Source organism: Carlito syrichta, unplaced genomic scaffold (assembly GCF_000164805.1).
Source record: "Carlito syrichta isolate Samal-C Ts95f unplaced genomic scaffold, Tarsius_syrichta-2.0.1 Scaffold316389, whole genome shotgun sequence".
NCBI lineage: Eukaryota > Metazoa > Chordata > Mammalia > Primates > Tarsiidae > Carlito > Carlito syrichta.
Window position 1 is genome coordinate 1256843 of NW_007260485.1, and position 18108 is coordinate 1274950.

The window sequence follows — 18108 nt, forward strand, 5'->3', positions numbered from 1 at the left end:
TTTATTGTAGAGATGAGGTCTCTCTGCCCAGGCGGGTCTCGAACACACGGGCTCAGGCAATCCACTCAGCTCAGCCTCCCAAAGGCATGGGATTACAGGCTGAGCCACCGAGCCCAGCCCTGGTTCCTTTTTAATGAGAAATGACATTTAGAGATCACAATCTAGGGACTAGGAGTGTTCTTTGCTATTGGGTTGACATTGTTTTTTAAGTTTTTTCAGTGGATATAGGCAGGACATGTATATATTTAAGGGAAAACGAGTTCATCTTTTTTCAATTAAAATGTTAGGTTGTAAGATTTTTACTCCTTTAATTTTATAACTGAATTTCTTTTCTCTTATGCTTAAAATTGTGGTTCCTAACAACACTAACAAATCATTTGCTTGATTTATTCTACAATATATTTACCATATTGTAATGCAAGTCAAATTGGATCTGTAATTTTTATTACTATTTTTATGTTTTTATTAGATTAATATAGTGCTGAAGTTAACACATTTACCTCCCTTGCCAAGTTACAGTCTTGATCTTTGTGAGTTTCCAATTGATTATATATCTCAGAGATTTTATATGATGCAAGGGATTGTGATTGCAATGACAACTGTAACCAAGTATACACAAGGCGCAAGATTCTTTTGTTCAGATGAAGCATGCCCTCTTTCAAAAGGTAAATACTAAAATGTAAAGTCAAAACATGAAGCAACTTAAATTAGGAAATAGAAAAATGTAATAAAACTTGATATCTCCTAATGTTTATATAATTCCTTTGCAAAATCTTAATTGCATCTTTTCTCCTTTTCTCCCCCACCCCAAACTTAACAAGTACACCTTTATTGCTGAAGTACTTATTCTTCTCACACACTGTTTGCTCATGCTGTTTCTTCTTCATTTAATATCCTTTTTCACCCTTTCAGCTTAACATCAGTTCAGTTCTTCTGTAAGGTATCTCTTCCATTTATCCCCACCTTTCTTTTTTTTTGTTGTTTTTTGTTTTGAGTTGGGTCTCACTCTGTTGCCCAGCCTGGAGTGCAGTGGTACAATCACGGTTCACTGAGCCTCAACCTTCTGGGTTTAGGTGATCCTTCCACCCCAGCCTCCTGAGTAGGTGGGAGTACAGGCACTATGCTCAGTTAATTTTTTTTTTTTTTTTTTTGACAGAGATGAGATCTTACTATGTTGCCCAGGCTACTCTAAATTTCTGGGCTCAAACAATCCTCCCAGCTCAGCCTCCCAAAGTGCTGGGATTACAGGCATGAGCTACCACACCTGGCCATCCTCAACTTTCATAGGGTTGAATGTTCTCTTTTCTTCACTCTGAACACTCTGCGTAGGAATACTGCATGTTGAAATCATCTGTTTCTTGTTGCCACATATAGAAATTATGTTGTTTAAGTATCCATATTACCAGTGCCTTAGCACATTGCCTTTCAAGAAACATTCTTGCAATAAATGTTAATTGAGCAACTCTGAACCCAAGTGCAAAACTGAATTAATTATATTTTGAATTGGACAAATTTTAAAGACTAGAAGACGGATTGCTAAATCTGAAAGCAAATTTATTTTACCACTGTTTTCTTCCAGGATTTCACTATGTGAGAGTGCATGTGCCTGGTGCTACAGAATCTGCAACAATAAGAAATGACTTTTTGTGTAATCTATGTACATCTTCACTTCAAGAAGACAGAAAATTTAGAGTGCTTGGTGGTAAAATACATTTACACTTTGTAATTACAATTTTTAACATAGCATCTGATTTTTTAATGTCTAATTCTTTTTTGCTCTTTGCCTTAAGATAAACAGATAGTTGAAATAATTACCACAAAGGCACTTCATGCTTTTCAGAGATATTCTAACAACCAGCCATTTAGGTTTCAGTCTATTACAGTTTTCCTAAGAGGTAAGTTCTGTTTGAACTCAAAATTAATTGCTATAAAATATACTGTTGACTTGTTTATGTTGATATATCATAATGGTACTTCTGTCGCTTAAGAATTATAAGTAGCTGGGCTCGGTGGCTGAGCCTGTAATCCCGCACCTTTGGGAGGCTGAGGTGTGTGGATTGCCTGAGCCCGCGGGTTCAAGACCTGCCTGGGCAGAGAGACCTCATCTCTACAATAAATAAAAAAATCAGCCGGGCGTGGTAGCGCATGCCTGTAATTCTGGCTACTCGGAAGGCTGAGGCGGAAGGATTGCTGGAGCCCAGCAGGTCGAGGCTGCGGTGGCCGGGAGCAGCCACTGCACTCCAGTCTGGGCGACTGAGTGAGACTCCAACTCAAAAAAAAAAAAAGAATTATAAGTCTTCTGGCTGTATGTGGTGGCTCATACCTGTAATCCCAGAATTTTGAGAGGCCAAGGTAGGAGGATTGCTTGAGTTCAGGAGTTTGAGATCAGCCTAGGTAACATAGTGAGACCTCATCACTATCAAAAAAAAAAAAAAAGAAAAAAAATTAGCTGGGCATGGTGGTGTGTGCCTGTAGTCCCAGCTACTCGAGGGGCTGAGGCAAAAGGATCATCTGAGCCCAGGAGGTCAAGGCTGTGGTGAGCCGTGATCATGTCACTACACTCCAGCCTGGGTGACAGAGCAAGACCTTGTCTCAAAAAAAAAAGAAAAAAGAAGTAAAGAAGCACACCTTCTAATTCTTGAGAATTTTTTAAAGTCACATTCAGCTAATAAATCAATGATTCATTCAGTCATACAACACTCACTTCAAATGATACTAGCATCTACTATGTCCCAAGCACTGTGCTAAGACCAAGTGTCACAGTCATTTTAAGGCAGTGTGTGTGTGTGTGTGTGTGTGTGTGTGTGTGTGTGTGTGTGTGTGTGTGAAATAAATAATAAACATTGAAGTCATTGTTTAGCTCTCTGAAGCTATAAGGAAAAGAAAAAAAATGGAGATCACAATTTGATCTTCACAGAAAGGCATTAACCCTGGCTCCTCCTTGAAAATTTTTTTTTCACAGTTTTACAATCAACCAGCTTCTAACTGTTGAATGGAGGATTAAAATTTTTTGTGTGTATTTTAAAATAAACTTTGAACTTGTGCAAAGTATTGCCCAGTCTCTAGGTATGAGAGAGGAACTTAATATAATGCAAGAGGGTAGACTTTGTAGATAGACATAGATGTGAGTTTCAGTTCTGCCACTTACTAGTTATTTACCCCATGCAAGTCACTTAACCCCTCAGTTTTTTTATATATAAAGTAGAGATAAGAATATCTACCTTACAGTTTATGATTAGATAATGTGTGCACAAATACTTCATATATTATAGACAGATAATGTATGTACAAGTACCTTACATGTAGTCAGTAAAATTATCTTCTTCCCAAATAAAATTATTACTTTTAAGGTCATTTTTATTAATATTCCTTGTCATTTAATGCAAAGATGTTTCATCTTATATAGACTGATTTTCCTTTTGACTATATTATAGGAGAGTATCTAGTTGCTATGTTACATGCTTCTTGAAGTTAATTGATTGCATATAAGAATCAAAATTTATCAGCAATAAAATTGCATCCATTCACATTAATAGTATTACTCTATATGGATATCATATTAATAGTAAACAAAAATAAATACTCAACTACTGAATTGTTACTGGTTCTGGATCTTTGAACCATATGATCATGTACAAGTTTCACTTAGTGAATACACATTTTATTTTGTGCTTAATAATTTTAGATGAATCAGTGAATAAAATGAATATAGGAAATGAATATAAAATTATTGGAATTCCAGTCTGTGTAAAGACCTCACAAACTGCTGTCTGTATAGAAGCAAATAGAATAACTTTTTGTAATTCAAAAGGTAAGGAAAAAAATAAAGATCAATTAAATATTTTAAAAGGTAAGGAAAATATTAGTATCACGTATTAACAAATATTTCAATTTAAATCTTGTTCAGCAAATAAATATTGTTTGCCTATGTGCTGGGCACTCTTTTAAAGCACTAAGGATACAGTTGTTATCATGACAGTGAAGATTCTTGCTCTTAAATTGGATGGCAGACAGTCAGTAAGCATGTAAACTAATCAGTAAGACAATTTCAGATAATAAGTGCCATGAAGGAAATAAAGCAAGATACTGTTGTGGAAACTTGTTGGCAGGCAGGACTTCTTTCTTTAGTCTAAACCTTATTTTGATTTTTTTTTATAATTAGCAATGAGAAAATGTTTCAGTATACTAATTTCTAAAAGGGTTAGAAATTAGTCAAAGAATTTTTCTACTACTTTTTATTTTGTAACTAAGATAATTCTAAATAACTGTTATGGTTTGAGAAAGAGAACTCAGTATAATAGCATCCTTTTCCTCAACTAAATTCTGAATAAATCAAGACATAAAACAAAAGATAAAGGCAGATGAGGGCCAAAATGTCACTTTTATTACTGTTAATTTCCTTAAACAATTCCAATATACTTTAGCATCAAGTAAATAAAAATGGAGAGCAGACCTGTTCTTTTAACTTGGCTCACAAATATCTAAATGTAGGAAAGACTGGTTAAATCGTGAATAGAGTTGGATTTATTTTGGAATCCATAATTAACCATCTACAGACCCAAGTTGAATTTAAATGCAAGTGAATTCTAGATTCCTCTACTTATCTTGTAGAGATAAGCTTCTTCAAAGAATAAAAATGTTGAAGAAAGAAAGCACTGATAGTCTATAGGCAGTTTAGTGATATTTTAAATATTTTCTGCTGTGTTTCAAAATGTATTGACTTGGCAGCAGAATATGAATTTTATTTAAGTGGAGTTATGCTTTCTTATGCTGAACTCCAGAATTAGGCAGATTTAACCACCCAAATGTGGTAAGAGGCAGACTAAACTAATCCTCTCTTAATCTATGGGCATGAATGAGTAAAGGAGATCATTGCTCTGGGATGGCAGCCCAAGAGGAAGGAGAATGAGTTATATATGCACAGTTGTTCCTTAAAGCGACCAATCGGATAAATCACTCATTCCTTTCAGGAGATGGAGAGTGAGGGGATAGAGAAGATCTAGACTGTTATAGTATAGTAAAGTGCAGTGCTTTCAAAGTAGTAGAATATAAATCTTTCCTCTTAACAGCAACATGCAAATATTTCTCATTCTGCTTATTATCCCTCATTAAAGGTGATACTATTTCAAGCATAGTAATATAGGAGCAAATACAGGAATGAGCTCCATGATTTGGCTTTTACTCACATAGGTTTTAAAATAAAAAGCATGTAGGATTTACCTGCAACCCACAGCTAATCTATGTGAACACACAGGGTAACTTCCTTTTGTTATATTCTCTGGGATAGAAATGATAGACTAGCCTGACCTCCAATCATAATTTAATATTATAAGAATTTGAACATGGCATCATTAGAACTATACTTGATAACATTTTAAGCAAATGGAATAAAAGATCTATAATGTTTTCTTGTTTTAAAACTCTAATATGTGTGTTAATATGTATTTTCAGTTCCTTCAGGAATTAGTGACAACTTAAGATGGCTCCTCTCCTTGACTTCCAGTTCATGCTGGAAGTTTACAGCAATCCTTACCAATGTCTTTGCATCACACATTGTTCCTCCTGGGACTTACAATTTGCTCAAGCTCTGTTTGTTGATGAGTCTAGTACAGACAACTGACTGTAACAAGGAAATGAAAAATTGCCTGGATATCTTAATTATAACAAGTGATACTTTACTTGTAGACAGGTAAATATGTGACATCAATTTTTTAAAATATTAATTGGTCACAGATTTGGATAAGTCATTCTCATGAACATTATTACAAGAAGAATATTTAGATTATTATCTAAAAGAGTATAGTATTTGTCAATCTTTAATCAATAAAGTTTGAAATTTATAAAACATAAATTGATAAATGGGTTATTTGCTTTCAATATTTTGAGAGTCTAACCACTCAAAGTTTCAACCTATTTCCTCACTCAGACCTTTACAAATAAATGCAGCTTTCCCACCCTTTTGCTTCCCCCGTTGTCTAGCTCTGTATGCTGTTTTTGTACTTTGCTTTCATTTTTGAATATTCTTCCCTCTCAGGAGCCAGCAAATCATCTTATTTTTCTTCAAGATTCCATTCACATATTGATTTACTGAATCCAAATAAGACTGTCAAAAGTGCTACAATTACTGTTTTGTGGATACATCATCCTAACTTTGGAATAAACCTCAACTCAGAATTTTGTGTCTCTCCACTGGCAGTACCCTTTTCTTAAAAAGTTGCTTAAATGTTCACAAAGCTGGGAATAAACTCTTTATATTAGCATCTTGTATGCAATTCTTTTACAAAGTATAAATAACTTTAAAATAGAAAAAATAAAATTCAAATTAGCCTTACTTTAATTGATCAGATGATATTTTGCTATAATCAGCTTACCACTGGCGTGTAAAATATGATGCCAAATGCATCACTTTATTCTACTAACAGAACATGAAAGCATTTGTTTCCTCATAGCTTCACCAACTCTGGATATTATCAAACTTTAAAATGTTGCAATCTGATAGGGGAAAAGTGGTACTTTGTTTTACTTTGCACTTCTTTAATTGGAAATAATTTTAGCAGCCTTTAAAGCGGATTGAACATGTTTTATTTTTCTGTGAACCTCCTATTCTTGATCATTGTTTCTTTTCTTTTTTTTTTTGAGTTGGAGTCTCACTGTTGCCCAGACTGGAGTGCAGTGGCCGCTCCGGCCACCGCAGCCTCGACCTGCTGGGCTCTGGCGATCCTTCCGCCTCAGCCTTCCAAGTACCCGGAATTACAGGCATGCGCTACCACGCCTGGCTGATTTATTTATTTATTTATTTATTTTAGAGATGAGGTTTCACTGCCCAGGTGAGTCTCAAACCCGCGGGCTCAGGCAATCCACTCACCTCAGCCTCCCAAAGGCGCAGGATTACAGGCTGAGCCACCGAGCCCGGCTCATTGTTTATTTTCTATTAAGTTGTTTATTTATTTCTTATTGATTTGTGATGCCTGTTGGAAATTAAGACCTTTGCCTATTTTCCTGTTTGTCATTAACATTTTGACCTTTTTATGGTACTTGGGGATGTATGAGAGATTTGGTTTTTTGTTTGTTTGCTTTTAGGTAAAATTTATATATAATGAAATAATCAGATTTTATTATCATCATCATTAAAAACAATAAGTTGTTTTTACAAATACACTCTTATTAGCACCACCACAGTGAGATATAGAGCATTTCTATCGCCTCAGAAATTTACCTCATTCCCCCTTTTTTTTGTTTTTTGTTTTAGTCGAAGTCTCACTCTTTCATTTGGGCTAGAATGCAGTGGCATGTGCCCAGCTACCTCATCCTCCATCTGCTGTGCTTGGGCAATTCTTCCACCTCAGCCTTCCAAGTAGCTGGAACTACAGGTGTACACCACCATGCCCAGCTAATTTTTTAATTTATTGTAGAGACAAAGTCTTATCAAGTTGCTCAGGCTGGTCTAGAACCCCTTACTTCAGGCAATCCTCTTTCCTTTGCCTCCCAAAGTGCTGGGATTGCAGGCCATAAACCACTGTGCCCAGCCTCATTCCCTTTTCCATCAGTTTCTATCTCCACAGCTGATTTCTGTCACCACAGATTAATTTTTCTCTTCTTAACTTTCATATAATGGGATCACATGGTGTAGCCCCTCTCTTGAGGCTAGTCTCTCTCATTCAACAAAAAGTTTTTAGTGATTGATCCAGTTATGTGCATCAATAGTTCCTTTTTTCTGTTGATGGATGAGTAGTATCCCATTAAGAATGTACCACAGTTTGTTTATCCCTCCTGGTGGTGGACATTTGGGTTTTGCATGTTTTGACTATTATGAATAAAGCAGCGGCATACATTCTTGTACAAGTCTTTTTGTGGGCATGTATTTTCATTATCTTGGGTAAATACCTAGAATGGAATTGCTGAGTCATAAGGTAGATATATATTTAACAATTTTCCAAAGTGGTTGTAACTTCTTACATTCCTACCAACAGTGTAAGAGTTCCGTTTGTTTCCATTGTCACCAACATTTGATGTTGTCAGTCTTTTTCATTTCAGCTATTCCAGTGAGTATGAAATGGTGTCTCATGGTTCTAATTTTCGTTTCCCTGATGACTGCTGAGTTGAGCTCTTTTTCATGTGCTTATCAGCCACTCATATTTCTTCTTTTATTAAGTGCCTGTTCAAGTCCTTTGCTCACTTTTTAGTTGGGTTGCTCTGAATGACTGTTTTTTACGTACATATATAAAAGATATATACACACACAGCTATATATGTTTGTTCTCCTGGTCTAAAGCTTTTTAATAATTTCTTTTTCTTAAAGGTATATTTGATGAGCAGATAGACCTTCTAGTTTTGATGAAGTTCAACTTATTATTTTATTTTATGCTTAGTGTTTTCTGAGTTTTGTTTAAGAAATATTTGCCTACTCCAAGGTCATGAAGATGTTTTATGTTTTATTCTAGAAGCACTTTCGTTTCCATTTACTACTTCTTTATTTAGAGATGGAGTATTGCTCTGTTGCTCAGGCTGGTCTTGAACTCCTGGGCTCAAGCAATTCTCCCACTTCCACCTCCCAAAGTATTAGAATTACAGGCGTGAGCTACTGAGCTTCGCCAGAATTGTTATAGTTTTAGCTTTTGTATTAAGTCTGTTATCTGTCTCAATTAACTTTTCTATATTGTAGGAGGTATGAGTTAAGGTTAATGTTTTTCCTATGCATTTATCCAACTTTTCTACATCATTTGTTGAAAAAACTTTCCTTTTTCCATTAAATTGTTTTGGTACCATTGTTGACAATTACTTGAACTGAGTTGAATCTGTCTAATTGAATTGGATGTAAATCTGTTTGATCTCTCTTTTTTGATACTTTGATCTATTTGTCTATACTTATACCAATACTACACTCTTAATTGTAGCTGTGTGCTCAATCTTGAAATTAGATAATGCAACTTTATTCTCGTTTTCAAGATTTTTAAAAAATTGTTTTAGGTCTTTTGCATTTTCATAAAAAGTTTAGAATCAAGCCGGGCTCGGTGGCTCAGCCTGTAATCCCGCGCCTTTGGGAGGCTGAGGTGAGTGGATTGCCTGAGCCCGCGGGTTCAAGACCTGCCTGGGCAGCGAGACCTCATCTCTACAATAAATCAAAAAATCAGCCAGGTGTGGTAGTGCATGCCTGTAATTCCGGCTACTTGGAAGGCTGAGGTGGAAGGATCACCGGCGCCCAGCAGGTCGAGGCTGCAGTGGCTGGGAGTGGCCACTACACTTCAGTCTGGGTGACAATCAGAGTGAGACTCCAACTAAAAAAAAAAAAAAAGTTTAGAATCATATGTTAACATCCACCAAAAGAAGTCTTTGGGAATTTTGAATGGAACTATATTTAATTTGTAAATCAGTTTTGTAGAGAATTTACATCTTAACACTATTGAGGCTTCCAATCCATGAACATGATATATCTCTCCATTTACTTAGGTCTTTTTAAATTTCTCTCAGAAATATTTTATTAAGGCTATGCATATATTTTGTTAAATTGATTCCAAAAACATTTGATATTTTTTATGCTGTTAAAAATAGTTGTCTTCTTAATTTCATTTTTTACTGTTTACTATGGACATTAGGAGTACAATTGATTTTTGTATTTTAATTTTGTATTCTGTGACTTCACATCAGTAGTTTTAAAAGTTCTCCAACTGATTCCAATGTGTAACCAAATCTGAGGCTCATTGTTCCATATCACTAGATTCTCAACCTGGCTGCATATTATAATAACCTGAGAGAATTTTAAAAATATATTTATGACTGTGTCTTGCTCCCAGAAATTCTAATTTAAATGATTTGGGGAGGCACTTGTCATTGGAATTTGTTTTAAAAAAAAAACTTTCCCAGTGATTTTAATACAGGAATCACTCCTCTATAAAAGTTTAGAATCATATGTTAATACCAACCAAAAGAAGTCTTTGGGGATTTTGAGTGGAACTGTATTTAATTTGTAAATCAGTTTTGTAGAGAATTTACATCTTAACACTATTGAGGCTTCCAATCCATGAACATGACATATCTCTTCAAACTTACAAAAGTTTCTTTCTAAATACCACACCCTTTTAAAAACTAACATCCAAATTCTTTAAACTAACATCCAAATTCCTTGGAGTGACACATACAGTAGACATGTTTTATAGCATATGTACCAATCCACATCTGTCTTTTACAGTGCATATCTATGCCTCACCCTTTTTTATATTGCATGTCTATGTCTGCTCATCATAATTGATTACACCAGCAAACTATAATTTCTGTGGCAAGGATTTGAAAGCTAAGATAAGCTAATCATATTCCTTTCTCAGAATTTAAATCTAAGAAATGAAGAGACTGAGGCAATTAGCAAAAAGGTTTAGAAACCAAAAGATCACGGCACTGCTCTCCAGCCTGGGTAACAGAGTAAGAACCCATTTCTTAAAAAAAAAAAAAAAACAAAAGAAAAAGAGAGGAAAGAAAGAATTTCCATAATACTGAGACAGCAGGGGATAGTCATGATGGGACATTGGCAAGTCTAATGCAAATATTTTGAATAAGCAAAGAAAGCAATTCAAGAAAAGAAAAAGACCCCAGCTGAAATGTCATCTCTCTGTAACCTTCTCTGACTCCCAGGAAGAAAAAATACTTCCATGAATGCTCTAAAGATATTATTTTAGTTCTTGCCACATTGTGTTTTAGCTTTTTATGTCTCTCTTTTTAGTCTGTGCATGTCCCAAGTTAAGGACCAAGTCTCATATGTGTTTTTATCCCTACTATATAGCTGGTATATCACAGGTGCTCAGGAAACATTGAATCAAATTAAATTTAATTGTGTGGCCATTAGTACAATATGACTTTTGAAAATCAAATAATAGTAATGAAAAATCTTTTTTCCTCTGTAGGCTTTTGAATTTTAGCATAAGTCTTGTTCCTCGTGGTATACGCCATCTGGCCTCTACTGAAGTTTTTCCTACTATATCCAGGAATAAGTATGGAACTGGAGTGGTAAGCATTCAAGCTGGCAGTGCTTTGCTAGCTAAAGGTGGTATCTGCTGTATAGGAGACTTGGCTTCCCACAAAAAAGATAAACTTGAACAGCTTCAATCAGGTAAATAATATTTTTTCAAATTAATTTTTGCCTGTTTAACTTAACTTTCATCAGTGTCAAGGAGTTACTTAACAATTAAGATGGTATTGCATATTTTAGGAATTGAGAAATCATATTCAATGCCATTTATCATTTCAGTTTTATACATAAAAACAGAAATTTAATGTACAAATACACTATTTTAGTCTTTGCTCTCAGTTGTACTAACACATGAGTTTGTACTGGGCCACATTTATTTCTTCTTGTCCTATTGCATTAGCTATTATTTCCAGTATAATGTTGAAAAGCAACGGTGACATGAGACATCCTTGCCATGTTACTGATCTTAGTGGGAAAGCTCACACTTCTCACTCATGTATACCATGGTGTTAGCTGTACATTAAAAATAAAAATAGGGCCTTGCTATGTTGCCCAGGTTGGTCTAGAACTCCTGACTTCAAGTGATACTCCCTCCTTGGCCTCCCAGAGTGCTGGGAGTATATGTATGAGTTACCACACCAGCCTGATTTGCCATTATTTTGTTGAGGATTTTTGTGTCTATGCTAATAAGATATATTGGTCTGTAATTTTTTTTGGTTTTTTTGCCTTATGCTGTTTTGTCTGGTTTTTGTGTTAGAGCAATGCTGTTGGGCTAGATTTATACCTAACAAGAATATGGTCAGCCACGGGCCAGAAAAAGAGCAGTCAAGGCCTTCTTGGCATATCAGCATGAATGTACAAACATGCTCAGGGCACATGGTATATAGCTTCACCCTGTAAGAAAGTGCAGAAATAAGCCGGGCTCGGTGGCTCAGCCTGTAATCCCGTGCTTTGGGAGGCTGAGGTGAGTGAATTGCCTGCACCCGCGGGTTCGAGACCCGCCTGGACAACTTGGCGAGACCTCATCTCTATAATAAATTTAAAAAAAAAATCAGCCAGGTGTGGTAGTGTGCATCTGTAGTTCCAGTAGTTCCAGCTACTTGGAAGGCTGAGGCGGAAGGATCGCCGGAGCCCCAGCAGGTCGAGGCTACAGTGGCCAGGAGCAGCCACTGCACTCCAGTCTGGGCGACAGAGTGAGAATCCCACTCAAAAAAAAAAAAGTGCAGAAATAGACTTATATTAATATAGTCAGTTGATTTTTTGACTATGGCACCAAAGACAGTCAATGGGAATAAGAGTTTTTTCAACAACTGATAGTGGAACATCTGGTTTTATATATATATGAAAAAAAATTAATCTCAGCTCATACCTCACAACTATGCACAATAATTTAGAAGGATAAGAAGACTAAATGTAAAAAACAAAAACTATGAAGCTGCTAGAACAACATATAGATGTCTTCATGACCTTAGACTAGGCAAACATTTATTAGACAGAACCCAGATAGCACTGAACATAAAGAAAATAACTGAAAAATTGGACATCATCAAAACTAAAAAGTATACACATCACAAGGCCCCATTAAAAAAGTGAACAGCCAAGCAAAGAAAACTATTGCAGCATATATATTTGACATAAACCTGTATAGCCAGAACATAGAAATAACTTCTTTTTTTGTTGTTGTTTATTTTACTATAAAGTTGTAGGGTACAAGTCACGGTTAGGTACATTAGTAGTCTACGTGCAGGTGAAGTTTGGGCCTCCAACTGGTCCTCACTTCGTCTGGTTTAGGATCAGGTACCCTTGGTGATGTTGTATACCCCCTACACGCCCTGGCAGTGTCCCACTACTAATCCTCTCTTGTAGGATTGTGATGAGTGTTCAGGACCCACTTATAAGGAAGAACATGTGGTATTCAGTTTTTTGTTTCTATGATAGATCACTGAGTATGATGGACTCTAAGTCAACCCAAGTTGCCACAAAGTTCATAATTTTGTCCTTTGTAAGCCATAAAAGAGAAAATAGACAAGTGGGACCTCATCAAACCGAAAAGCTTTTGCACAGCAAAAGAAACCATCAAGAGAGTGGGGAGGCAACCCACAGAATAGGAAAAAAATATTTTCCAACTATATATCAGACAAAGGCCTAACATCCACCATCTTCAGGGAATGCAAACGAGCAGAAAGGAAAAAAACAAACAACGCTATTAAAAAGTGGGCAAAGGACCTCAATAGACACTTCTCAAGATGTACGAGAAGCCAACAGATACATGAAAAAATATTCAGCCTCACTAATTATCAGAGAAATGCAAATTAAAACCACATTGAGATACCACCTAACCCCAGTAAATATGGCCATCATTAATAAATAAACGAACAACAGATACTGGTGAGGATGTGGAGAAAAGGGAATGCTTCTACAGTGTTGGAGGGAGTGCAAACTGGTTCAACCTCTATGGAAAACAGTGTAGTGATTTTTAAAAGAACTAGAAATTGTTCTTCCACACGACCCAGCAATCCCCCTCCTGGGAATATACCTGGAGGAACTCAAATCATTCTACAAAAAAGATACTTGCTGACACATGTTTCTTGCAGCATTATTCACAATAGCAAAAACTTGGAACCAATCCTGCTTCCCATTGAAAGAAAATGTGGTACATATATACAACAGAAACAATTTCTATAAGTCAATAGTATAAAAAACAAAGAACCCAACAAAAAATGGGCAAAAGTGTTGAATAATGACTTCACAAAGGAAGATAGAATGATTAATAAGCCATTAAAGAGTGCTGAATATCATTAGTCACTAGTGAAATGAAAATTAAAACCACAAGGAGATACCAATACTCACATACCAGCAGGGGAGCAGCTTCATGGGTGTAGAACAAGTGCAGTTGTACAGAGGCCTTTCTCTCCCCACAGGAGCTTGGCATTTAGTTTAAAACTTTGCTGTCATCATCTTCAAATTTTTCTTAATTTTATCTTTGAATTTGGATTTTGTAAGGAAGTCCAATGATACAATGAAGCTTGAGTGTGAGTAGAGGAGACATATGCATGCACGTGTCTATTATGACTTGCTGCCCTATTTCATACAGCATTTGCAATCACTGTGTGCCTTCCATAACACACTTAATTTGTACTTGTTTTGATTCCCACTGGACTTCTACGTATCATGAATGCACTGCAATTCAGTGCTCATGTCTCATATGAACTCATTTTCAACCGAGTAAGAGGGATGCTAATAACCCCAAGCTACCATGCTTTCCATTGAACCAGATGTGCTTCTAATGCAGGAAGAAAGCAATGGCATTTTAAGAAGCACAAATGACCAAGGAACCCTGTCATATATGCTTTCCTACTTGGTTACTTCACTACTTAAAGTATACAGTTCAGCGCCTTTTAGAATATTCAGTCTTTCAACTATTAACACTATCTAATTTCAGAATATTTTCATCACCCCAGAAGTAAACCTCATACCTATTAGAAGTTACCACCCCCAATCCCTGCCACTTACTCCCCCAGAGTCCCTGGCAAATGCAAATTGCTCTCTGTTTCTGTGTGTTTGCTTACTCTGAACACTTCATATTCAGTTGTCCATCAGTATTTTCAGGGGATTGCTTCCAGGTCCCTTAGGGATAACAAAACCCACAGATGCTCAAGTCTCTAATATAAAATGGTATAGTATTTGCAAATAACCCACACACATCCTCCTGTATACTTTAAATCATCTCTAGATTATGTATAATACCTAATACAATGTAAATGCTATGTAAATTGTTATATTGTGTTGTTGGATTTTTTTATTTTTATTTTTTTGAGTTGGGGATAGGGGTCTCACTCTGCCACCCAGGTTGGAGTGCAGTACCACAATCATGGCTCACTGCAGTCTTGAACTCCTGGGTTCAAGAGATCCTCTACCTCAGCCTCCTGAGTAGCTGGAACTACAGGCACACACCATGCCTAGCTAATTATTTTTTAATTTTTTGTAGAGATGAGATTTTGTTATGTTGTCTCTGCTAGTCTCAAACTTCTGACTCAAGAGTCCTCCTGCCTTGGTCTCCCAGAGTCCTGGGATTACAGGCATGAGCCATCATGTCTGGCCTTGTATTGGTTTTGATTTGCATTTTTTTTTATTGTGTTGTTTTATTTATTTATTGAATATTTTTCATCCACAATTGGTTAAATCTGTGGATGCAGAGCCCTCAGATATGGAGGGACGACTGTAAATGGACTCAAACTATATGTGGTTTTCTGTGACTGGTTCCTTTCACTTAGCATAATTTTTTTGAGTTTCATTTGTGTTGTGGCATCTATCATTCTAACCATTTTTAAGTGTACAATTCAATGACATTAAGTATGTTTACACTGTGTTCACCACTGTCCATTTCCAGAACTGTTTCATCATCCCAAACAGAAACTCTGAACCTGTTAAACAACAGCTCCCTATTCTCCACTCCCTCTGGGCCCTAGTAACCTCTATTCTACTTTCTGTCTCTATGAATTTGCCTATTAATAGAATTTCATTCCTTTTATGTATGAATAATATTCCTTGTATAAATACCACTTAAAAAAACCTATTCATCTTTTGATGGACACTGGGGTTGTTTCTCCCTTTTGGTTATTATGAATAATTCTGTTATGAATATTTGTGTACAAATATCTGCTTGAGTTTCTGCTTTCAACTTTTTTGGGTGTGTATCTACAAGTGGAATTGCGGGGTCATATGGGAATTCTATGTTCAACTTTTGGAAGAACCTTTATATTGTTTTCCACAGTGGCTGCACCATGATATATTCCCACCATTAATTCACAAGGGGTCCAGTTTCTCCACCTCACTCCTATTACATTTGTTAAGTAATAAAATCTTTTTAAAAGAAAAGCTTTGTATATTAGTACTTTTAACATCAGTATTTTTCCTGCTTTTGAACAATAGACCCATATTTTCATTTTACACTGGACTCCACAGATTAACTGACTCTGCCCACTAGAATGGCAAAAATTAAAAAGATTGACAACAAAAAATATTATCAAGGATATGGTACATCTAAAATTCTCAAATGCATATTGTTGGTGAGACTATAAAATGGTACAAATTTGCCAATTGCTGTGACACTTTCTATAAAGTTAAATATACATTTACTCTGATTCAAGAGAAAAATAAGCATGTACATAAAAGACTGTTAAGATAAATTTCAAAACTATTTGAGAGGTAGAGTTCTAAGAATAGTAATAAATCCATAGATTGAATTATCATAAAGGATAAAGGAAGGATAGGAAAAAAAATATGATGTTTCCATATTTTTTGTTTGGGTTTTAGGTGAATGGATGATGACACCACCAGTTGTGAAACATGAACACAGAGCTATTGAGGGGATGATGAATTTGATTTTGAACATGTTGAATTTGAGATATATTTCCCCCAGTTGTTGTAGTTCATATTTTCTCTGTCTTTTCCTCTCTCATTCCCACATGGATGGCCTGCTTTCTATCATTTTTTCCCCACATAAAAGAACATTACTTAATTTTAGCTTCTCTTGTGAGCCTGCACTACAAGACCAATCACTTAGCCCTCTGCCTATTTCATCTATATGCCCAACCACAGTTCTAGCTACATACTTTGGATGACTGGTTGTCATCAAGTATGAGATACATAAGCACTCAAATATTCTTCTTACCTTGTTATTTTTATGGCAGATGCTCTAATCTAGCAATATCCTGCAAAAAAAATCAAATTTACTTGTCTTCACTGTCTAAAGTTTGGACAGTATAATTCTGTATAATATTTGTTATTAATTTGTAGACATATAGACCAAAGTGAACTTAAATAACAAATGGATACTGTCTTCTGACTTAGTTCTGGAGAGCAGAAGGATTACAGTATACATCCCAGGAAAGAAGTTTGGGGATGATGTCAATCAACAAATGACTTTTCCAGTTCAGTGCAGTTTTTGGTCTTTTGTTGATATGGATTCATCTTCAAGGAGAAATGTACAGAAAACCAACACTCTAATTGGCCAGATGGTAAGGAATATGTTTATTTTATTGTTAGACTGTTATTCAGAGAATTTAGTCACAGATTTTAATATGTCTTCTTAATGTTTTTGTTATTAACCCATTTCTATACTTTTTTTTTTTTGAGTTGGAGTGTCACTCCGTCACCCAGGCTAGAGTGCAGTGGCACGCTCACGGCTACCCCAGCACTGACCTGCTGGGCTCAGGCGATCCTTCTGCCTCAGGCTTCCAAATAGTTGGAACTACAGGCATGCGCTACCATGCCTGGCTAATTTTTTGATTTATTGTAGAGATGAGGTCTCGCCAAGTTGCCCAGGCTGTTCTTGAACCCATGGGCTAAGGCAATCCTCTCACCTCAGCCTCCCAAAGTGCTGGGATTACAGGCTTGAGCCACCACACCAGCCTTATTTCTATACTTAATTGGGTGCTAGAACTAAATGATGACTCAGTTATATAAAAATTCTAATGTTTTTTAATAATGTAGATAAAGTGCTCACTAGAACTTCCTATTTGAATGGGTAGTTAGAGAGTCTTTAATAAATAATATATTAAAAACTCAATAAAGAGGCTTTTTGAAAAATCACCACAAAGTTCTCAGACAATTCAGAAATTGCTTTAAATTGTAATTAATAATATAAAAAATAATAATTTAAATAATAAATTATGTAACATTAATTTATAATTATTTCCAAATTGTGAAAATACAAAGTTTGATGTTTGTTACCTTTTGGTTTATGTAGGATTGCAGTTTGATTCCAGCTAACCTTGTGGAGGCATTTGGATTATTAATTAACTGCTATGAATCATCTCCTTGCCACCCACTTCTTCCTATTGTGCAACATACTTTAAAGAAAGCCACTGATCCAGAAGGGTTGCTTTCTGTCACTTCTAAACAGTTCACAACTGAAGATTTTGAAGAGGTAAAGGTAGATAAAATAGTTACCCAGGATGCCTGTTTAATCTTTCTCAATTCAAATAGAAATCCTTTTGAGTATTCAATTTTCTTTATTTAGGATTCTTTTATTCCAACTTACTTCCAGCTTCCAAACATTTTAGGGACACTGTATAGAAATTATTAGTGTTATGATTAAATAAACAGTTTTGTAAGGAAGTGGATATTAAAATGTTGAGTTTGGCCAG

General features: G+C 35.8%; 1 protein-coding gene across 2 annotated transcripts in view; it reads left to right on the forward strand.

Moving 5' to 3' along the window:
• The window catches only part of MCMDC2 (minichromosome maintenance domain containing 2), a 46668-nt gene that overhangs the window by 3119 nt on the left and 25441 nt on the right, over nt 1-18108 (forward strand). For both annotated transcript variants that reach the window (XM_021707128.1, XM_008074319.1), the window contains 8 exons: nt 470-665; nt 1580-1702; nt 1791-1895; nt 3686-3811; nt 5452-5689; nt 10893-11098; nt 16811-16977; nt 17709-17888. In XM_021707128.1, coding sequence (XP_021562803.1) covers nt 470-665; nt 1580-1702; nt 1791-1895; nt 3686-3811; nt 5452-5689; nt 10893-11098; nt 16811-16977; nt 17709-17888 — 1341 coding nt within the window. The remainder of the gene's footprint in view (nt 1-469; nt 666-1579; nt 1703-1790; nt 1896-3685; nt 3812-5451; nt 5690-10892; nt 11099-16810; nt 16978-17708; nt 17889-18108) is intronic.